This window comes from Parambassis ranga, chromosome 1, assembly GCF_900634625.1.
Source record: "Parambassis ranga chromosome 1, fParRan2.1, whole genome shotgun sequence".
Taxonomy (NCBI): domain Eukaryota; kingdom Metazoa; phylum Chordata; class Actinopteri; family Ambassidae; genus Parambassis; species Parambassis ranga.
This window is the reverse complement of record NC_041022.1, coordinates 5,639,682-5,661,649: the sequence shown is the minus strand read 5'-3', so window position 1 is coordinate 5,661,649 and position 21,968 is coordinate 5,639,682. Positions and strand designations below refer to the sequence as shown.

Here is a 21,968-nt window from a genome sequence, read left to right as displayed (position 1 = left end):
AATGTTACAATCAGTTAAAAGTGTGTCATTTCTTTTAAATGAAGCTTGTTTTGTTTAGAGGACCGAGCATGCATACAGTCTTCTGACAGTCATATGATCTCCGCTACTGGTCCTTTGTACTTCCCTCAGAAGCCTCCAGTGTGTGTGTGAGTGTGTGTGTGTGTGTTGTGTGCATACAGTATTGATATATGTACACACACACACACGCTGAAGATGTTTTTTTCCTCTCTGCGTCACTTTCAGGAGAGATCACTAACTGACTCTACTAGGAAACATAAGAAGGCATAAATAGGAACATGGCTCTCCTCTCTTAGGTCCAGTTTGTTACTCTTCCTACTCTTCCTCCTCTTCCTCCTCCTCATCATCGTCTTCATCGTGGCAGTGAGTGATTTCCTGGGGAGTCTGGGGGAACAGGTTAGGAGGTTTGATCTCACTGAAAGAGCGGGTTAGATGGTTGCGTTTGCACTCCAGGTCCTTGCAGTCGCTGCAGTGGGCGCGGTTACGTGTGGCCAGCGGTGACTCTGTGTCGATGTCTACGTGTGTGTGTTCAACCGTTGACTCGTGGGGCATCTGGGGATGAGGAGGTAGAATGAAATTTGAGAAAATGGCTCGCTACCTAAGGCTAACAGACTGACAAGAAGGGTGTGGCCCTCGTTATTACAGTGTTTTAGCATCAGGCATTTTGTCAGTGTGTTATGTTATATAATCAAAATTTCACATTACATGGAAGTAAATATCATAGGCAAGATAAATTAAGAAGGAAATCCCTCACAATAGTTAAGTGTTATTAAATCTTTCAGTTTAATGAAGTTGAGCATAAGCAGAATAATCTTTCCAGCACTAATGGCGTTAACACCGTAAGGAAGCAATTATGTGACACTGATCAATCACGGCAAAATGTTTCAGGACCAACAATAGATCCAGAGAAATGCTGTATATTTTTATTATATAAACTGTGACAGTGCGAACAGTTTTTGATGTTATTACTTTGATGTTACAATCCACACTCAACAAAGTGTGAAAAGAGCAAAAGTGGCATTTTTTTTTAGCAGTTCTGCAGAGAACCATATGAACACAGTGGTGTTGCCTTTGCTGAAACTGCTCTGCAATGCCTAGGAAAAAATTTAAACTTTTCATTGGAAGTTGTTGTCCAACAAAACTCCCAAAGGAGGCCCATGTGTGACCCCACAAAGTGGAAAAGTTCCACTCCTTACTTGGACAAGATGTGAGCTAGAGACCCTCTTAAATATCCCTCTGACAAATTGAAAAAGACAACTTCCCAGATAGCAGAATTGGTGTGGCCCCAATCTGGCTCACTTCAACACTTTTATCTGGCCCACTTATGGTGTGGGATGACGACACTTGAGTGATCCACATCCATTTGCCACATCTGAGCCACAAACAAGCCAGACCATAGCCACATCTCCACCAAAAACAAGCCAAATATATCATGTGGGACACTTTAGGACCATATACAGAACACAGTGTAAAGAAAAACACATCTTAGCCAAAAGAGGCCCACATACAATTTGGGCCACTAGGCAATCAGTGCCGTATCAATGCCAGAAGTGGGCCACAATCGCTATCTGGGTATGACCAGCAGGGCCGAGGCAGTAGATGATCACTGAGTGAGTAGCATTATGTTACGCAGCAGTGAGGATACATGGCTTTAGTCAGAGACTCACCAGTACGTGTGCAGCTCTGAAGAGGTAGCTGAAGGGATAATACAGCAGGTTGATGAAGGAGGCTGCATACAGGTCAGCATAACGCATCACCTGGGAGGCAAAGAGAGTCTGCCTGGAGCCACTTCGGAAAAGGCTACCCATCATGCCATAGCACATGTCCATGTCATGTGTCACTTTCTAAAGGGTGAGAGAGAAAAGAGAAAATGCTGATGAGCAGGTTGATGTGAGAAAAGTGAAACGTGTGTTGGTTCACTGAACTGAATCAGCAGCTATATCATCAACAGTTAATGGGTTCTCTGATGAGGTGGTTACTGTTAATGATTAAACTGCAGTACACACAGAATCTGTATCAAGCGTACTGTAAGGACGTGTTTGCCAGCTACCATTGACAGCATGTGGATCTCCTGTTGTCATGGAAACGGAGGTGATAAAAGCCGTACCTTGACTCTTCTCTGAATAGTGCTGATATCTGGCCTCTCATTGCTGCTGCTGTCCAGATGTCTGAGGAAGAAGTGGGGGAGAATGACAGTGATGTAAGTGGGGGGAGGGAGGGATACTGATATCAGTCTGCTGAGGTGGTGCAAAGAGGTGGTGCAATAGCAAGTTGTGCTAAGCTATAAATAACGACAGTGAACCCGGTTATCGGGCAGCCTGCATGAGCCAACCCTGCAGACTTTACACTATTGACCCTGTTGTACTCACTCACATGTATGCAAATAGACGCTGTTACTGCAAAGAGCAGGAGGAGGGGGAAATAAGGTGAAGAGAGGGGAACAAAGAGGTTAAAGATCACAGGTCTTACTTGTAGAGTTCTGCCAAGAAAATGTCCAGGCCTTGGAGTTCCTCGAATAAGGCTGGAAGACATAGCAAGAGTGTGACTCTATAGAAAATATACTGCTACTATAGTGCCAAATAATATATAATATTCTGATTTAAGTGCTTCTGTGCGTTTTTTTGCACACTTACAGCTCTTGTCGGTCCACACGTGCAGCTCCTGGGCCAACTCGGGTATGACCAGGAACGTTCTCCAGCCCTGCCGTTTCTTGGACTTGAGGATGTCTCCAAATATGTGGTCCCCAATGTACACTATGTCCTTCCCTTTGGCCCCCAGCAGGTCGCACACAATGTCTGATGAACCTGGAAGACAATAAATTACATTTATTGTCATTAATTTACACATTGCACACCTCAGTGAAGAACTGGTGTGTGTACTAACCCAATCTACTTTTGTGGAAACTTGTAGTCACCATTTTGACTGAAATGCTTTTAGTATGTCTTCATCCTCAGCAGTTCAATTGCGTACTTCTTCAAATAAAGCTGCAATCAGCTCTTCTGAACAGGCACGTTTTAAACAAGTACTGCACTATTTGGGCAAACATTGACTGCTATTCTTTCGCTCTTTCAATGGTTTGGATGAGCAGTTCTCCAAAAGCTTAAAACCACAATTTGCCTGAATAGTTTTTAAAGGACACTCATTTTCCCCACTGTCAAGAACTACACACCTAACCATTAGAATGAACGACTGAGGGAAAATCAAGTCTTACCTCCAGAGTAGACAATCCCATGCTGCAGAGGCCCGGTGTAGGTTCCTATTTTTAGACGTCCTGTGGTCTGAAATGCGGGAAGAAATAGCCCAGTTAAGCCACTAACAGGGTCAGTTTACTACGTGCTAGAATAATTGTGGAAGAATAAGTTTCCATTTTTATAAATTGGCTTCAGTTAGGTGCCACCATCCAGTCAGGTACCACTCTTCATATTCTCTTTTTATACACTGCTTCATCAGACGATATGTGCTCTTTACTCTTAAGCTTTCTCATGATTTAGAGCTGGAGCTCATCATCATTGTAATACGGTCATGCACAATGAAATTTGCACCTGACTGCTTAAAACAAGGTGGTAGAACTAAGTAACAACATGCAACGGAAACATCAAATTATTTGCTATATTTGCTATTTAATTTTATATATAAATAAATATTTATATTTATTTATTTAATACAAAACTCAAGTTATCTTAGTTTGCTTAGTGCATGTAATTGTATGTGTTGATATTCAGTGTGGTTAATGCTGTTGCTGTGCACAGTATGCTGAGCATTACCTACAAGGAACAACCCTGACACTGCAAACACAGCACCCACATCATGCAGATGTGCTGCAGCGTGTTCAGATATGTCAGCTGGCAACATAAGATAAGATAAGATAAGATAAAACTTTATTAATCCCGAAGGAAATTCTTGTGCCAGAGGTATCAAGTTACATTAAATGCAGTTAAGTACAGAGTATAAGAGTATAAGTGTCACTATAATCCAAAATAAGAGTACAGTACGCAGTATGAGCACAATATATGATACATGGATACAATATGGAGATGTAAGGTGCTAAGTAAACATAAATATAGACCAGTGGAGGGAATGACAGTGATGCCTGACATGATTATCTAGCGCTTCTCCCTACAGAAAGGGGAGGAGTTATACAAAGACATGCAGTTATTAGTACCAACTTCTCTGTGCTGTGTGATTTGCTCACCGTGTCGACTTGTCTGAGCACTGTACCCTCCCCAAAGAACACCGGTTTCCTGGCATCCACCAGGATCAGATCAAAGTAGGACTGCCAGGGCCGGTGGGAGGTACCCGGCTGTAGTTGGTTCAAACACACAGACAGAAGCAGGGGGTCACACAAAGCGGACATAAAACACCTTTACTTGCATATTGTGTGATCAAAAAGTAAAAACGTTACCTTCGGACCATGGGGGAAGTCAAACAGATAGGTCATGATTTTCTGTGAGAACAAAAAGTCACAAAGGCTTAGTGAAATCATCGGCAGCTGTGCTTTCACCTGCTTATTTCTAAAACAAAAATTTTAAGAAACATCTTTGCTGAACATTAAACTTCTTATATAGTACTAAATACTCACATCAGTGTATTTGTAGTCACTGTTGGTAGCCAAGAAAACTTTGGCTACTTCATTCATTCGGCTGAGAAGAAGAGGTAGCTTCCCCTGGTGGGAAACAGAGAAGAAGAAAGGCTCTAAGCATCTTTACAAACCATGAGAGACACTTTGTGTGTGTGTGTGTGTGTGTGTGTGTGTGTGTGTGTGTGTGTGTGTGTGTACGTGTTCTCCTCGACAGCAACCCTGATGAATACAAACTACTTACATCTTTCACTACATACTTCTCCAAGTTCTCAACCGTCTTCTCCTTCAGCGTTCCCTGCAATGTGAAACACAAAAGTGTGAATGATGTTTAGTGATCTGCAAACCTTCTGTGTGATGTTGTTTACCATAACTTTTCACGTTATGCGAAGGCTTCCACATCACATTTGTGTATGCTCGATGAGCCTTAAAAACAGATTTTAAATCTTAAACCCTGAACAAACATCTAAGTGAAAACACACTTAAGCAGGTGGACACATAAAAGCACAAATCAATCCAGCTCAGCAACAGGAACAACTCAGAACAGTAATCAGTGTTAACCCCTACAGTGCATGTGGGACCTTTGACGTGAGCTGTAGTAAAGTAAAACTTTATTCTCCCATTGAACTACATTAGAGCAACATAATTTAAAAGTAAAACAAATTATGTTGTGTCTGAACTTGTGCAGTCTGTCCAGTTGTCAGTCTGGTTGCTGGTTGTTTGTTTCATAGTGAACCGTTGTAAAATCTTGCTTGCTAGTCTGGCTCTCTTCCTGCTTCTGTAAAGCCTCCGCAGGCAGCTTGAGTTTGCTGACGGCTTTGGTGTTTTTTGTTTGTTTTTGGCGTTTTGGCGAACGCTAATTGCAGCATTCTGGCTTTGTATTTTAGTTTTATTTTGTTTTGTAATCTGCTAGAAAGCTGGGGAGCTGTATTGGTTAAGGTGCTCCTAGTCTCTGTTTGTTTTCCTTTGTTTTCTTCCCTTTCTGCGCTGGTGTAAATTTTGGCCCAGTAGATTTCCTTTGTGTATTTAACAATGAGAGCCTGCGTGCCCAGTAATTGTTCGCTTTTATTTTAATTTCTTTTCATTTGACTCATAACTCACTCTAACCTATTGCCATCCTGTTGTGTTACTTCCCTGTAACACTCTGGTTGAACTAAATACATGATGAAACTGTTTCCTGTTGAAGCAAAAGTTCAACAGCAAGAACACACAAAAGATGTTTTGTCAGTATATTACTTATCCAATGAAGCTTCTTTCAGACATGGGATATTTCAGCCATTGGTCAGTTTTTACTGTTCCTCACAGCTTTATTTAAGTAAATGTCAGAGTGAGTGTAGTTATGCCTGGGATATTTTCCAGACATAGACGAGTTGTTCATAGCCTCCTACATCTTCTTCCTGTCCTCACATGCTCTCTGCTCATCCAGGAGCAGAGAGCATGTGAGGACAGGACAGTTCTTTTGGTTCTTCTGGTGTTCTTTTGGTGAGAATCTCATGCAGCCTTACAACTTTTACAGAAAAGCAACCAGGCTGCTGGAGACTGATGTTATGCAGTGTACTGTGCCTTATGTAAATGATATAATGTGCATATATACAGACTTTGCATGGTAAATAATTTTCTGAGTACATCTCAAAACCCTTTGTCTGATCTCAAACCATTCCTCTACACAATTATGTCTGAGGCCCCAAAATGAGGCTAAATCGCAGCAGATGTATGTGTTTCACCTTGAAGTGGACCCAGTCGACAGCATCCCGGACATCCTGGAACATGCTCTTATAGGACATGAATAGGTCGCCGTCTTTGAAGCCGGTTTCACAACTGGGGGAGGGGAGCAGAGACACACACGTACAGAGCGGTCGGACAGGCTACATCTTTACAGTTTTTGTTGTTGTTTTTTTTAAACATGACATTTGGTTTTTGTTTGCTTTTAAACGGGATAGCCTTCCCTTGTTGGAGGGGTCCCCAGCCAAACAGGAAAGTATTCTCCCCCTAAAAGACCAACAACCAGGTTTCAGAGGACAAAGGACATGCAGCCATTCCAGATTACATTCTCAAAAAAAAAATTACAGGCCTTTAAACCTTCTTCCAATAACATTAAGAAGATAATTAGGATTCCATTCAGTCAATAGTTAGTAAAAATGTTTTTATTTCCTATCTAAATTTGCTAAGAATCCATGCTTGTTTTTACAATCGGTAGAAGAGATTATTTAATAAGGTACCAGAAAAGAAAGGTTCTTGCACTAAACTCCAATCTGATTACCACTTTAGAAGCATTAGCTGAGATTAGCAGTGGAGACACCTGGACCCTCCCATGCTTCAGGGGTCGCTCTTGACCCAGTTTGGCTTGCAACTGTCTTTGTGCCTTCATGCAGCGCTCAGAAACTTGTTGCATGACAGACAGAGTAAAGAAAGGCTTACTTACCTTGTATATCTGTCACAGTTAGAGAAGAAATCCACTAGGCAGGCAAAGAGGTAGGTCTCTGAAGAAAACAGGAATGTTGTCATTATTTTTCTATTAATGTTGTCATTATTTTTTTGTCTGTGTTTTCTGGTGTCAGTTCTCGCTTCCCTCTTATGTTGACAGATCTTACCTGGCAGGTTAAAGAGTGTGTTAAGGATATAAAAACGCTCTGTATCATCTCTTTGGATGAACTTGTTTGGGTATCGTTCACGGATCTCAGGGCTGAGAGGAGAGAGAAAGAAAGATCAATCATGTTTCTGTCTTCCATGTAGTCATAGGTAAGCTGTGATTGTAAAGGAAGAATGTTCAGAATGCTCACCCTCTGAGGAAGTTAAACCCATGGACACAAACCAGGATATTACCATAAGCATCAACCTTTAACAGGTTTCCATACATGGTATCAAACACAAGGCCCCTGAAAGTAAAAAGAAATAAAAGATTGTACAAGTCTGTGGCACAGAATTGAAACAATAACACCATCTTTTTAATACCAAACACCGAGTGGACCTGAACTCTTTTGACTTTGAACTCGTGTGTGGTGGGGACTCTATTCAGCCTATCAGTTAACCTGATAGCTATCGTCACCATCGCGATGTCCGTGTGGTGATGATGTGTGAATGGTCTGACCTGGTGGGGAATGATGGGTCGTAAACGAAGCTGAGCAGCTCCTGAGGGTATCCAATGGAAACCAGCCGTTCCACTGTCAGCTCAAAGCCCAACGACTCGTACTCGGGTGACTTGTACACTAGAAATTAAACACATATACACACACTTAGTTCAATAAATGCTACCAGCTGATGGTTATATAATCAGGAAATACATAGTGCTGATGTAAGTTAAGCGTTGCTGTTATTTGAGTCAACAGTGGTGTTACATAAAGATTATGCCTTATCTTGATGTGCATGTGTCTGTGTTCTGTTGAATATGAAGAGTTCACATGTGGCTATGCAACCTTGTAATGTTAAAGTTTTGTTAGCCGTGTCTCAGATGTGGTGTTGCATTCTTTGATAGCTGTCGAAGGCTCGTCCAGATGTAACAAGAAACGTAACGGACAAATCTTTTTCAAATTTAGAAGCTGAGGAGGACACTTTAAATGTTAGCGTTGACTGCAGCTGTCATGTTTGCTAGGCTGCAGGAATTATAGCAGCTGGTCCCACAAATAGGAAACATGAGGTGCAACCTCTGCAGTGTACAAAGGCCACATTTGCAGAGGCCTTGTCCTTTATGACCAAACACCTAAGCTTGAATGGAGGTTAGGTTTTCTTTTCCACTAGAGTCTTTTTTTTGCTGAATCAAGGTAACATCACAGAACAACAGGTACACATTTACCCTTTCGAGAATGCTAATAACTGGTATCTGGCTGAGAGCTCAAAGAGCAAAACTTGGAATTTACACAAACGGTTGTATGTACACACTTGCGGAATGTGAGCAAACAATAGTTACAGGTGACATGAGCGAATGATGCAACACATGTGACCTCTGAGGCTGCCTTGTCCTTTTGAGACTCTTGTCTCAATATTTTGATAACAACATGTTCTCACTCTCTAGGTGACGCTCCTCTCGCAGACACACACTAAGACAGCCCTTTACTACCAGCAAAGGCCTGGATGTTCTGCACACAGATACATAAAGAGAGTGGATCAGGCGCGAACATAAAAATAAAAAAAAAAAAATCACTCATCTTTCAGCGGCCACACTTAACAAGCCCTGCAGAGACGGACGAGCCCCCACCCACCCTGTCACCATTGCTGTGACATATCTACCACAGGCCAAACTAAAAGAGAGGCAGGGTCTGGAAATAAAAACACAGATTGATGCTAGGCTAAGAAAAGGCTGGCAGAGGATTATAATGCTATCTGACACTGGGAAAAGAACATGTCAGATGTTATAAATACGAAATGGAGAATGTGCTTGTGTTGTTGCCTGCTTTCTATACTCCCAGTGGGCTGGTGGGAGGCCCCTGGAGGAGAAGAAGTATTGGCTGATGATACTTAGAGGACAAGTTATTTAGGGGGGGGGGGCAAACAGGAAAACATCTGTGGCCTACTCTGCAAAATCTGTGTGTGCTCTTGCTCTTGCATAATGCAGGGTTATAAACAGAAGTGTGATAAATTTGAAGAAAATCTTGTGCTCAGTAAAGCTTTGTCCTTTTGTTGATAAACCCCACTCCATAAGCAAGAGCCTGAATCTGCAGGGTAATCACGTAGGCTCCCACAGTTCACCCCCCACTGTGGTCTCCCAGCAAACTGAGGGTCTGGGCCCTCTGCCCAGAGCAGTAGCATACATCGACTAAATTTCCTCTCCCCCTCCTCCTCGCTTACTTGTCATATTCCTCTTGAAGCTCTGAGGTGCTACAAAGAAACCTATTTTAAGAGCAGTTTCCCCTCTGTCACCTTTGCTGTCATCACTCTCTTTCTTTAGTTCAGTGGGAGGCTCTCCACGCATGTCACCTTCTCGTAACTTAGGATGTAAAAAAAAAAAACACATATCAATCAACAAGGCAAAAATAAATCTGCATGTGGTTCGCTGAATGGGGTGGGATTCTGCCTCTCTATTCTCATTTTGTCTCCAAGCACCTCCTTTCTCTCTGACTGTGACTTTCCTTTACCAGCAGAGGAGATTCTGATGGTGGGCAGTGCCTTCTCTGGCCCCCCCCCCCACATGGACACATGATACTCATGGCCTGCACTGGATCCTTTTCACACGTAATTCAAGACACTCACCGACTGAAATTCCACACTCAGTATTTCACATGTTTGAAGACTGGATTGAGGTGTGATTTGTAGAGCTGTTTTTTATTAAAGCCACACTTGAGGCAGCATTCCCAGAAAGTTGTGCATTTTATTTATCAAGGGATTGAATTCCCATGTTTATAGCATGATGTGCAGACAGGAAGTGGTATTATTGCTGCTTGCTCTGTCCTTGACTCTAACATTTCTGTTTTACAGGGGTCTCTAATCCCCCCCCACTGTGAGCCTCCTCTCATATTTCACATGCAGTCATTACGCACACACACACCTTCTACTTAGAACTAAGGTGAGAAGCGGCCTCAGTTTCAGAGATCTGTTACCCTGTATTCCTGATGAGACTGTTGTCAGATAAGTATACTCCCTCTGCTCCAATTGCTGTGCAGCGTGGTGTCTCTCCAGAATTTATAGGCCAGGTCACCTCAGGCCTACATGTAACATACACCCCTCACACACAAGGTAAACAAACCGCACCCTTCCACTAATAGAGACCACTAAATCTAAATCCTATAAAGTGTCCGATATAGACAGTCTGTCTGAACTATGTCACATACCAATCTCTGTCAGAGGTCGAGCATTTTTCTGTGGCCTCTAATGTGCAAATGTAGGCCTTTGTCACAGATTTATGACACTAACAAGGATATTGTGGGAAATGGGAAAACTTAAACACAGCCTTAGGGACCTACATTCCAGCCAAAAGTCTGCTGGAAAACTAGGACAAAACTGTGTTGTATCTCCCAATGCAATCAGGACCTAAGTGCGTTTGAGCAACACTTTCTGCAGGCTAATACGTGCTCCCTTTAGGAGTAGAACAAATGAAGCAATGTTGTCTCATACAGTGTTGATTTAGTTCACAAAGTCTATTACAACATGTATACCTGCACGAACCCTGTGCATTATGACCGACACTGCTGCAATGTAAAAAATGAACTTGACAGGGAGGTCTATTTTTAGCTAACGCTGAAATGAAATGCCTCACAAATCAAGGCGCATCATCACATCACCCACAAAAATCCAAAACACTATTGTAGTCATGGATTGTAGTTATAGGAAAATATTGTCTGAGATCAAGTTGTCAACAGCTTTAAATGCATATCGTACTTTCTTAAACAATATGCTGTGAGGCTTTATTTTGCTATACTTTAGCATGCACATGACGACAATCCCCTGATGTTATATTGCACCACTGTACCAATGATATACCAAGCATGCATTATCTGTCTTAAATGCAGTATCCGATATCACTTTAGTGGGGTTAGTTGGTTTTTCACTTCACTGAAATCCTGGGGTTCTGTTGTTGTTTCTGGAATTTTGGAATGTTTGTACTTTGTCCTGTTCTGTTTGAAAAAACGAGTTTCTTTGCGTGTCTTGTCTGTTTTACCTCCTTTTGTGTTTCCCTCCTTGGTGACTTCCTGCCTTGTTCCTCCCTGATTGTTGTCACCTGTAGCCTTCTGTATTCAGCAGTTTTTGTGTTTCTCCTGAGTTCGGGTTTGTTCCTGTTTTATATCTCCTTTCATTTGTTCTTTGTTAGCTTAATTGCTTTAGTTTGTTTAGCCTTTTTGGATTTAAGTTAGTTAAAACTCTCCTTTGTTGTGTATTTTTGTTATCATTTTCTGGTATAAACATGCTTTATTTTGGCATTATTAAGTCATGCTCTGTCTAGAATAACAACATAACTTCAGCTAGTTTTAGCCAACTTTAACGGTCTGCAGCATGTATCATAATCAAAAAGTGCTCTGGTGTAGGATTTCTGCTCCTTTTTTCCCCAGCAGCAGTCATCCCTCTCACTGTTGATAAAAGCTTTGTAAAGTGTGTCATATTAATGCCACGATTCAGAAATGTAAAAAAATACAAACACTGTTTGCTTATTTATTCTGTTAGAAATCATTAACCTGAACTTTCTGTACTGTGTAACATTATTCTGTCTCTCTACTCTCACATTTACACCTCGCCTTTTAGAAACGACCCATTTCCTACAACATTACAGAGTTAGACGCATGTCTAATTTTTGCAGGTATTTCATTCATAATGTTCTCAGCCACAACAATCTGCACTGTATGATGTTTAACTATGGACTAATTACATGTGTTTCTGTTATTGTTAATCATTTAGACACTAAAACACTGAAAAGGGTTAAAAGTACAAGATCTCTTTGACTGTTGACAAAGCGGGTTCAGATGATGGATGGATGGATGTTAGTTTAAACCATAGTTAGTTGAACACACTAAATCTGGTTGTTGCGTCACAACATTAGTATTGACCACAGTGAAATATAGGGTAAGCTACCATGAATATTGATTGACAGCTGCAGACAGGGGCCACGATTGACACGGCTTGATGAACTATCAGAAGCATGTATATTAATCTCACATGACCAGGGATCAGTGATGTACAAAGTCAGACTGGTTTTCAACATGTTGTATAAGGTCCACCACCATTTGATAATGACATCAAGCTTATCTGCCTGAAAAGTATGTGCTTTAAAAATCACAGCGCCTGTCTGAACTGCCCTTAATACCCCTTCTAAACAAACAGTGCAGTCAAGCAGCAGCCATTCTGTGACACTGATGAAGCACTGCTGTGGTCAGAACCTGAACACTCTCCAAAGATACATGATAGCCACGCTTCACCAAACATTAACACTTGGTTATGAGCTCCCATAAAGAGCGTCATGTCAACAGCTGAGCGTTCATAAAATCTCTTGCAGTCTAAGCGTGGATATGTGTTCAGAGCCACAGTGTAACTGCTGAGTGATTCCCGTTCTCAGGGAAGCCATCACTGGTGGACAAACAAACTTGACCTGCTTTTTAAAGTCAGGGAGGATTTATTTATAGATTTTGGAGAGACTAAAAACTGGAGCTGAGTCACAGAACAAAGTGGCGCAAAAAAAATATCAGGATATTTCTGGCCTGGTTACTGGTCAGTAGGGAAAAACATTATTGTAAATCGACTACCAGGGAGCTAGGCTTGCACCTTTTCTTATCTGAGCATCATGTTGTGCTCAATGTGTCATCAGCAATGACCTAAATAATATTTTGTGCACAACAAGGTGCAGCTCAAGAGGGGGGGGGGGGGGGGGGGGGGGGTGTCGCCAAATATAGAGTTGAAAAGAAGGGATACAGTAGGCTTTAATATCAAACACAGGGAAACTCAACAACTGACTCTTAATGGTCATAAAATAATAACAATACAGATCTACCCAGAGAATCAGGGTTTTCCTCCATTGTTAGAATCCAGTAAGTCTGGATTCATTTGGTGGCATATACCCTATGTTTTGATGACAACAGCACTGACAATTCATGTAACTGAGGAGCTGTTATGCAAACTGGCGATCTGTCCAACTTGGCTTGAATACCTATATTCTAAAAGTGATAAAGAGTCTGCATATGGCTGGAAATAACAATGATTTTACTTATCAAGATTACTTTTTAAATCTCTCAAGTGTTTAGTTTTGGTACTACAAAAGATAAAATAATAGATGAACTTACCTGCTAAAGTGTAATCCATATCAAAGCCAAAGCACTTAATTTTCTCCATTGCCAAGCTTCTGTTGACAAAAACTCTAAAAAAAAAAAAAAAAGAAAGATATTTTTTAGTTTTAGTGCCATCATCAACAACTGAGTTAACAGTGAAAATGTTTACTTGAGCTGTACTGAACACGCCTACTATAAACCGGCTTTTAGTCAGTCTATTCAGCTGCCACAAGACAAGTGGAAACGTACAAGAATTTACAGACAAATCACACACAATGCTCAATTGTATGTGTGTGAAGGTTTAAAAAGTCATCACACAAGCTGCCTCAAGTTAGCACAGTTACCATAATATGCTTTCATCAATCATTCATTTACACCAGGACAGTGGTGGTGTTGAATCTTGTCTTGTTTTACTGTACCCGGTCAGATTCCTACTGAAAAGTCACTAGTCAGCTGAGTGTCCGGTGTTTTTGTTAAGCATTTCATTTTTTTAATTGTTCCCAAAGAGGAGAGAGAGAGTGTATGCAGCTGCATGCATTCCCCTGAAGAAAGAACTTTCTCGTAAACTTTTCCAATAGGGCCTGGTGTCAACAAAGTAGTCTTACTTTTCAAGTAACTAAAAACAAAAACGTGCATGAACTGTCGCCACAGGAGAAGTAGTTATTCTGGTCATGTTTGACATTCTGGGCTGTAGGATATGTTATGTCAAAGACGACAATGACAGAAAAGCCCATTGGCATAGAAACGCAACCCTTCATGGACGCACGTTATTACATTTACTGCATCTGCAGTAAGTGTCCTGAGGGGATTTCTCACAAGAGGTTGAGCTCAAGCCTGTGTGATACAAGCACTAGCATAAACAGCAGTGAAGGAGAGGTCATGTGTGGAGGTGCCATTACAGGCCACATCTGGACAATTTGTCCTCAACAGAATATTAAGAATATGTGCAGGGGAATCGCTCAAAAAGTGTGTCCCGGCATAGTTAATGTGATCTGGCAGACAGGCCGACTTTGAACTAGAATAGGGGCAGCTACACGTCCTTGATGTCCCCAGCTGTCTGCATCCACAAGGCAGCATAATCCCTGCCTTAGAGAAAAGGATGAGGCCCTAAGTCAAGTGTATAAGGGGAAGTGACCAAAGTAATTTAAGAAAACAACCCCATATCAAAAGAAAGACAAACACTGGTATGTTATAAATATAAATACGCATTTTCACATTGTGCCACGATGGTCGTCTTCCTACGTTCATCCGGACATTTGTAAATTTAACAGCAGCTGTCAGACAAAGCAAAATAAATATTTGTGTCACACATCTTCATTCATGATCATATCTGAAAATGCTGGAAGGTAACATGGCTGTCGTGAGAGACAATGTTTGCATAGCCTGGATGACACAGAAAAGACACACACTGCTGGCATTCACCTACATCACTTATCTTCAACAACTGTGGCTGAGCTCAATGTGTAACTGTGTTCCTAGATATTTCCACATAAGTCAATATTTAATCATGCTAGGAAAAAAAATGATGTAAATCAGCTCAAGGGAAATCAGGACTGACACACTGGAAAAAAAACAGGTTAATCCAATAAACAAGCCCAAAAATGCAACTTATCTTGTTATTAACCTGTGAGGATGACCTTCTCATCTTCACCAATCTCTAAATCAAATACCTGGCAGCAGATCCATAGTGAACAAGTTCCCATTTTGAGCTTAGTCCAGGACACGACTGGCAATGCATTCTGTGTGGAATTAAACCTCAGTTTGACTCTCCGTTGGTTTGACCTGCTCCAGCAACAACAGCAACAATGCCCCCACCAACCAGCCGCCCTCCCCACCCTCTCTCTCTCTCTCCCCTCTCTCCCTCTCTCTCTCTGCTTTCTTGCCATTCAGAAATTTTCTGACTTGTTGCAAAAATGATTGTGGCCATTCTGCGTCATTCTCTGTTGTGTGCTGTCAGTCAGGGTTGTTGTTGTGCAGCATGATGTTTACGGGCCCTCAAAGACATCCAGAACAATCACAAGTCAGGTAGAATCAAGCAAGCACTGAGCCCCAAGCGACAGCTGCTTACATTACTCAGATCTGCTTCCACATAACACAACATAACAGCAGCAATAGGGCTGCAATAACAAAACTGTTCCTGGCCTCAGTAGAGTTATCTATCAATTAACTAATCAATAAATATATTGGCTACAAAAAAGTCACTTAATCAATATAGAAGATTAAAAACAACAACAGGTCTGAAGCAGAGGAATGTGGCATTTGAGCTTAAAATGTGCTGTGTGGCCTTATTACACAGCTGCGCTGAATGCTCAGTCCTGATTGGTCAATCATTTCTTTCATATGAGCAGGTTAATGTGCAATGATCCAGTCATTACAGTGAATTTAGCTGCTTCAGGGGGATCCTCATTTCATAATATAACAATCATGTAAACAGTAAGCTCAGGTATATCTAATGTAAAACAATGTTAAAATAGTTTTAGTATTCATAACTATAGTGATGTGCAGTAGCACCTGAACAACAAAAGGGGACAAAAAAAGACAACAAATACTGAAAACATTTGTAAAACTGTTAATTACTAATTCATTATTAAATACATGCAGCACTATTTTGCATTATTGCACTAGTTTCAATTTTTAAAAAAAGAAAAAAAAAGACCTGACATCGGTGGGTGACATCAGTCAGACATGTAAAATAATGTCAATATCTGTACTGATATTGGACCAGATCTAACCCGACTTCCAACTTCCAAAATCATTTGTTTATGCATTAAAATGCACAAATTCACAATCACAGCTTGATTGTCTGGAGTTAACAAATTTACATTGTGAAGTTTACGTGTCGAACTATGTTCATATTTAAAGAGATATCAAGTTGTTTAGAGTATATTGGTTAACTTTGGGATACCGACTGGTCGTCCTGCACGACCAAAATAAATAAACTTTGTTAGTGTCAACATTTCTCAGCACTGAGCGACTGGAAGCCTTTTTCAAGTGAGGGGTTTAAATCTAAATCTCTTCTATTTCTGTTGTGCTGTTGTCATTTCAGATGTAACCTCCTGCTGGACGCCTGTGGGAGGCGTCGGTAAGAGATTCTGCCATAAATGATAACTTCTGGCATCCCTAAGCTCACCCATATTGACAATGGGTGGGAGTGGGTGGGGGGTGGGGGGGTTACTTGATTGCTGCAGTCAGCTTCAGCCTTGATGCTGCTGATAACAGCACTGCTTCAAATAGCTCACATGGGACACACCACACCTACAGCAGAATCCCTTAATAACTTTCACTCCATATGAGCACAGCTGAGCAACAATCTGCCAGATTTTTTCCGCTGCTCTCTAATCTCATGCAGACAGTGATTTGACTCAGTGCAGATAGCACTGGGCTGGGTTTATCTGCACTGGGCAGAGTCGCCAGCGCCTTACCCTCCCCGCCCCCCACCGCTATGTGATATACAGTCTGCATTGTTTCAGCTGAGCTCTTACTTTGATGGAATCCTCTTTGTCTGTGTGCAAGATACACAGGAGGTTTACTCTCACTGATGATTTTACTGATCAGGAATGTCTCTCACAGATGCACTGGTTTAACCGGCATCTTTGTACCTTTGTACTGCACGTGGCATTGTTTGAAAGGTGTGTCAGGGAGGGAGTGTGTAATCACTGCATATTATATAATGGCAAAGGAGGACAGCAGCACCCATTGTGCACACGCCTTGGAGTTAAACATTGAACAGGGACACACAGTGACTCATAGCAAAGTGTGTCCTGTCAGCAAGTACTGAAAGAAGGATGTGCACCAGGTCATTAAAACTACCTAAATTAAAAAAACACTACTACTCTACCTACTAAATGTGTTCAGTCTGAGGTACAGTTTGTGGATTTATGAATTCATTCCTTGGACCTCATGAGGCAGGGAAAAATTTTGCATACAGCAGCCAAAAAATAAAACCACGCCCAAGATCTATCATCTGTATGTGAAATCTGAGCCATCAACTTTAGATCCTGATATATGTAACAAGGCCCTGTGAAGTGAAAGAAACCTGCTCTTCAGATAGACTGTTGTCATTATTAAACAGCCACTGTGTAATAATGGCAATAAAAAACAGAATCTGGTGTTCTTGATGGAGCGAGTGACACCACCTGTTTGGTCATCCATGATGTATGTGCTGTAGAATACTGAATAAGGAGGCAGTGGAGGGTGGTGACACCTCCCCATGCAGGATTGATTAGATCAGAATCAGAAAGGTAAAAATCTGACTTGGGCAAAGAATCAATGATGGCAGAGTTTAAATTGTTTCTACTGTTTTCCTTTGTGGTTACTACATTATGTAAATGTAGTAACCACAACCAAGTACATTCATTTTTGCATAGAAAAGTATTAATCCTGTTAATAATCAAGTGTTTGTTGGGGCAAACAAATCAAACTTTTGGAAGTAAAACTAGTATCCTCTAACATCTAACGTGTTTTTCCATGTTGGCTGTCGTGTTTTACATCAGAAAGGTCTAATGCTGTTCTCTTGCTTCACAGTTTGGGCCATGAGTAATCCCATCTGGATGTCATCACAGTCACGCCTTACCTGTGGTAGGGCTCCCTCCTGTATTTTTTCATTGCCAAGCCGTCCATGTTGGCAGGCAGGTCTGCATAGTTCTGCAGTCTGTCGCTCCATGAAGTTGTCATCTTTGAAACCTTTTCAGTATCTGAAGGGAAGGACGACATAAAAGAAAAGGGGTTAATTTAATAAAGCCTGTGAACAATGATCTTCAGAGAACAGTTGAAAGTAGTTAACATATTGACCAAGATAGACCTAATGAAATCACTGTAAGGATTTCAGGCAGAAACGAGATTAACTGGATGGACAACACGAGCTCCAACATGTAGAGTGTTTAATTTAGGGCCCGAGCACGAAATGTGCGAGAGCCCTATTGAAACCCTAGGGATTATTATTATAAGAATTTTTTAGTTTGATTACCTAGCAGCAATCAAACTAAAAAAATCTTTTCTCTCCCTTTCCCCCCCCAAGATTGTCTTTTTGGAGGCCTTAACATGCCCCAAAACTCACCAAACTTGGTAGAAATATGCTCTCCCCCGAACATTTTTGAAATTTGACGACTTTTCAACGCACATGGGAAAATGGCTCTTTTGTTTTAGCTTGGTACGTTGCAATGTCAACAGTCTACTGATGTGATCAAAGGAGACAAGACAAAAAACGCATTCCAAAACTCTTTCGAAAGTGTTACGGTGTGGCGGGGGCGTGGCCTCAAAGTTGACCATTCGCCATTACAAAGAAACACAGTATTTTCTGCAGTACCACCAACATACTTCATGCAATGTGGACAAAATCTTACAGTACTGCTATGGACCCGAGTCTGAACAGATATATATAAATATATATATGCTAATAGGATGATACCGTCACAGCGCCACCTACTGGCAGCAGGAAATTTCTTTTGTAAACATGTGTTTGTTGTATGTCTCTGGAAATGAGAGGAGAGCACAGGAGAGAGGAGACAAGGTGTGCGAGGGCCTGCAATGCTGCTTGCAGCTTTAATCTGCTTTGTTTTCTTTTAATAAAACTGCAAACAGATCACTGTGTAGATGAGACCAATAAAATCTGTTAATCGGTTCATTCAAACAAAGAGAAAGATGTGTGTTGTGTGGAATGTTAAGTGTTGAGTGTAAAGGGCCAGTGTGTTGTATGTTCTCCCTCTCTGCTGACACTCAATCATCCTCCTCATGTCACCGAGGAAAGGCAGAGATCAGCTTTCTTGTTCTTCATGCCAGCACAACAAAAACTGCTGAATGTCAACACTAAAGAAAAAAATCTAAAGCTTCTCCATGTCTGTCTGTTTGAGGAAATTAGCATTATTTTTTTTTGCTAAAAATAACACATATTGTTATTATTTTCTTCTTTTTTTAAATACATTTTCAGCATTTATGATAGCTTGGTCCTGTGGGCTCTGAGGGGACTTCTGGCTTGCGAAATAATTCACAGCTAAACGTTGAGAAAAGCTGAGAAAACAAGCATAACTTACAAGAAGCTTTGTTTCCTGCTTCAGCCCTGCCATCGACGTTTCTTTTGAACAACACTGCACGCTAACTGTCACTCATTTATTTAGCATTTGTTTACGTATTTTTCAATGCTATTCAGTAAAAACCACTCTTAATGTTAGCTTAGGCAACAGTGAAAGTATGTTTACAAGCTAGCAGCAGAGAATACCTTGTCCACGCAGGGTTACAAAACAAGGGTCCGTTATTTTTTGAAGTGCACAGCTAGCTAACAGCCCGCTCACACAGCTTCTGTGATGCTCTCTGTTTGTGTTTTTTTTTATCTGACATTGATGAGAAGGACGGAGTGTGGTCGAAGGGGCAAAGCTAACGCGTTAGCTGGCTCTGGTGCAGGAAAAAAAAACAAAAGCAGTGAGGGAGCAGATTTTCCTGCTTGTAGCTGCCGTTTACTGTACTCACCTCTGAGTTCCTGAATAAAGCCAATGCACCGTCACAGTCGGTCTGAGCATGCGCCTTGAGCAGTGTGAAAGTCGGAGAAGGAGAGTGTTTTCTGACAGAAAGCTGCAAGCGAAGCGCTGAAGAGGTTTCTGTGTTACAAGCCAGGCAGCAGCAGATGAGTGTCTTTGCTCTGCTTTCCCCCTGCTGTCTCTCTCTCTCTCTCTCTCTGCGCTGCCAGCTGTTGTTATGAGTCGTTCAGAGGGGCGGTGTTTACTCCTGTCTGTCACAGAGGGGCGGGGCTACATGTCGTCGTGGCACAAACACGTGACCCCGATGGCAAGATTTAAACGCACTCCATGTACATTTATACATCTGTCATAATATGACCTCTGTCTGAAGGCTAAATCATATTCATACGTCATAAAAACCAATTTAAGTAAAAACAACAAAATCTAATCTATAAGTTTGTTTATATGCATTGGTGGAGGAAGTACTGAAGCTTGGTAATAAAAGTACAATTACCCAGCAAAATATATACTCAAGTAAAAATAGAAGTGCTACATCAACAACCCTGCTTAAGTAAAAGTCTTAAGTACTTAAGTACTACTTTAAATGTACTTAAAGTTTTTAAATGTAAAAATACTCATGCATCAAATATATATTATTCAGAATTGTGTTAATTGGCATGTAAGTGAAGAGGATTCACATAGGAATTTGCCTTAGTGAATGGTGCATACATAAAAACGTATAATAGTTAACATGAAATAAGATAAAACTAAGATAAAAAATAAGGTAAATACAAGGTATTGATTTCCATTGCAAAGGATATCTGATTAGGTTAAAATAATCAAAGAAATGTGTGTGGTTAATTTATTTTTTCAGTACCCAGAAGCAGCTATGGACAGGTCTGTGTGTCATGAGGCAGGCTGTGGGCATCAAGTGGACAGAGAGGCTGCTAATAAAAAAACAGGCATTCACCATTTTTACTGTGTAAGTATTGATGATTAATGTTAATCAGACATTAATGGATGGATGGATCTGTGTTAGCAGACAGTAGCTAATTAGCTAACTGAGCCAGAGCACCGGCATCATGACTGAGGCTCATTATAGAAACATAGCTGGCAGCATGACAGCAGCTCCATGCAGAGTCTGACCTCACATCAGTCCAGCACTGTGTTCATCACATGGAACAAGTAACTACAAACACTGTAGAAATGTAGTGGAGTAGAAAGTACAGATAACAGCTGCAAAATGTAATGGAGTAAAAGTATAAAGTATGCACTATTATTTTTACTTAAGTAAAGTATAAATACATAAAAAAAATACTTAAGTACAGTAAGTACAAATACTTAGTTACTTTCCACCACTGTTCATATGTGACATGTGTATAAAGCCGGTTATATTTAATTAATTCATTAATACAGCCCAACTTGTGACAAATTATATTTTTGCTGATGCAGTAAGAATGTGACTTTAAGATCTCTTATTAAAAATTAAGATCTTACCTCCTGTCTGCAGACAGCATGTGGATATATAAGTAATTACATTGGTAATATCAATCATTTGAAAATTGAGATATTCAAAACTGCATTTTAACTTTATGATAATATATGAACAGGCACAGTGTACTTTGGGTGTTGAAAGTTACACTATTTAATGTACTTTTTAGTCATCTTGCAGAGTTGAAGGAGTTCCTGGAGTTACTGAGCACTTGTTGGCTGCTTTGCCTTCACTCAGCGGTCCAACTCCTCACTACAAACCACCTCAGTTAGGTTTATGTCTGGTGATTGTCAGGTCATCTGACGCAGCATTCTATCACTCTACTTCCTGGTCAAATAGCTCTTACATAGCCTGGAGGTGTGTTTAAAAAAACATATGATGGGCCTATAGGTCCTGTGGTAGGCATGCTGCTTAGTGTGCCCCTAAAGCATCGCATCCCCGCCTCCTCCATGCTTCACAGTAGGAGCCATTAAATGTAGAAACCATCAACTCACCTTTTTCTGACTTGGTGGAATCAAAACTTTCACATGTGGACTCATCAGACCAAAGTACAGATTTCAATTTGTCTAATGTCCATTTCTTGTGTTATAGTGGTTCAACCATGAAGGCCAGTCTCCTCTGAAGGGTTGATGTGTCTGCTGCTTAAACTCTGTGAAGCACTGATGTGGCCTCTGATCTGAGGCGGTTGTTAATTTGTGCTTACCCGTGACTGAAACTTACCCTCAGATTTGTACACTTGGTCTTCATTTCCC

The 21,968-nt window shown here is 41.0% G+C and overlaps 1 protein-coding gene across 3 annotated transcripts; it reads right to left on the bottom strand.

Annotated features, from left to right (window-relative positions):
* Nucleotides 1-224: 224 nt before the first annotated feature.
* Nucleotides 225-19,969, bottom strand: nt5c2b (5'-nucleotidase, cytosolic IIb). Of its 3 annotated transcripts, XM_028409365.1 has the most exons (18): nt 19,738-19,969; nt 17,849-17,969; nt 13,291-13,364; nt 7,683-7,800; nt 7,375-7,470; nt 7,186-7,277; nt 7,017-7,074; nt 6,319-6,412; nt 4,839-4,892; nt 4,598-4,681; nt 4,421-4,462; nt 4,211-4,318; nt 3,230-3,296; nt 2,652-2,822; nt 2,488-2,539; nt 2,126-2,186; nt 1,686-1,862; nt 225-570 (listed from the first exon to the last, which is right to left on the bottom strand). In XM_028409365.1, the coding sequence occupies exons 2-18, from the start codon at nt 17,947-17,949 to the stop codon at nt 334-336; spliced, it is 1,686 nt and encodes a 561-aa protein (XP_028265166.1). In that variant the 5' UTR covers nt 17,950-17,969; nt 19,738-19,969; the 3' UTR covers nt 225-333. The 3 variants fall into 3 exon arrangements, with proteins under 3 accessions (XP_028265166.1, XP_028265245.1, XP_028265317.1); XM_028409444.1 differs by lacking the exons at nt 17,849-17,969; nt 19,738-19,969 and adding an exon at nt 14,946-15,063; XM_028409516.1 differs by lacking the exons at nt 7,017-7,074; nt 7,186-7,277; nt 7,375-7,470; ... (2 more) ...; nt 17,849-17,969; nt 19,738-19,969 and adding an exon at nt 4,963-5,020 and having other exon boundaries at nt 6,319-6,414.
* Between the last annotated feature and the right edge of the window lie 1,999 nt (nt 19,970-21,968).

Coding starts and splice junctions, on each gene's coding strand:
- nt5c2b (XM_028409365.1), bottom strand. CDS start 17,949: ATGACAACTTCATGGAGCGACAGACTGCAGAACTATGCAGACCTGCCT. Junction 4,319..4,420: donor ACTTCCCCCATGGTCCGAAG/GTAACGTTTTTA, acceptor AACCAACTACAG/CCGGGTACCTCCCACCGGCC. Junction 571..1,685: donor TCAGAGCTGCACACGTACTG/GTGAGTCTCTGA, acceptor CCTCATCCCCAG/ATGCCCCACGAGTCAACGGT.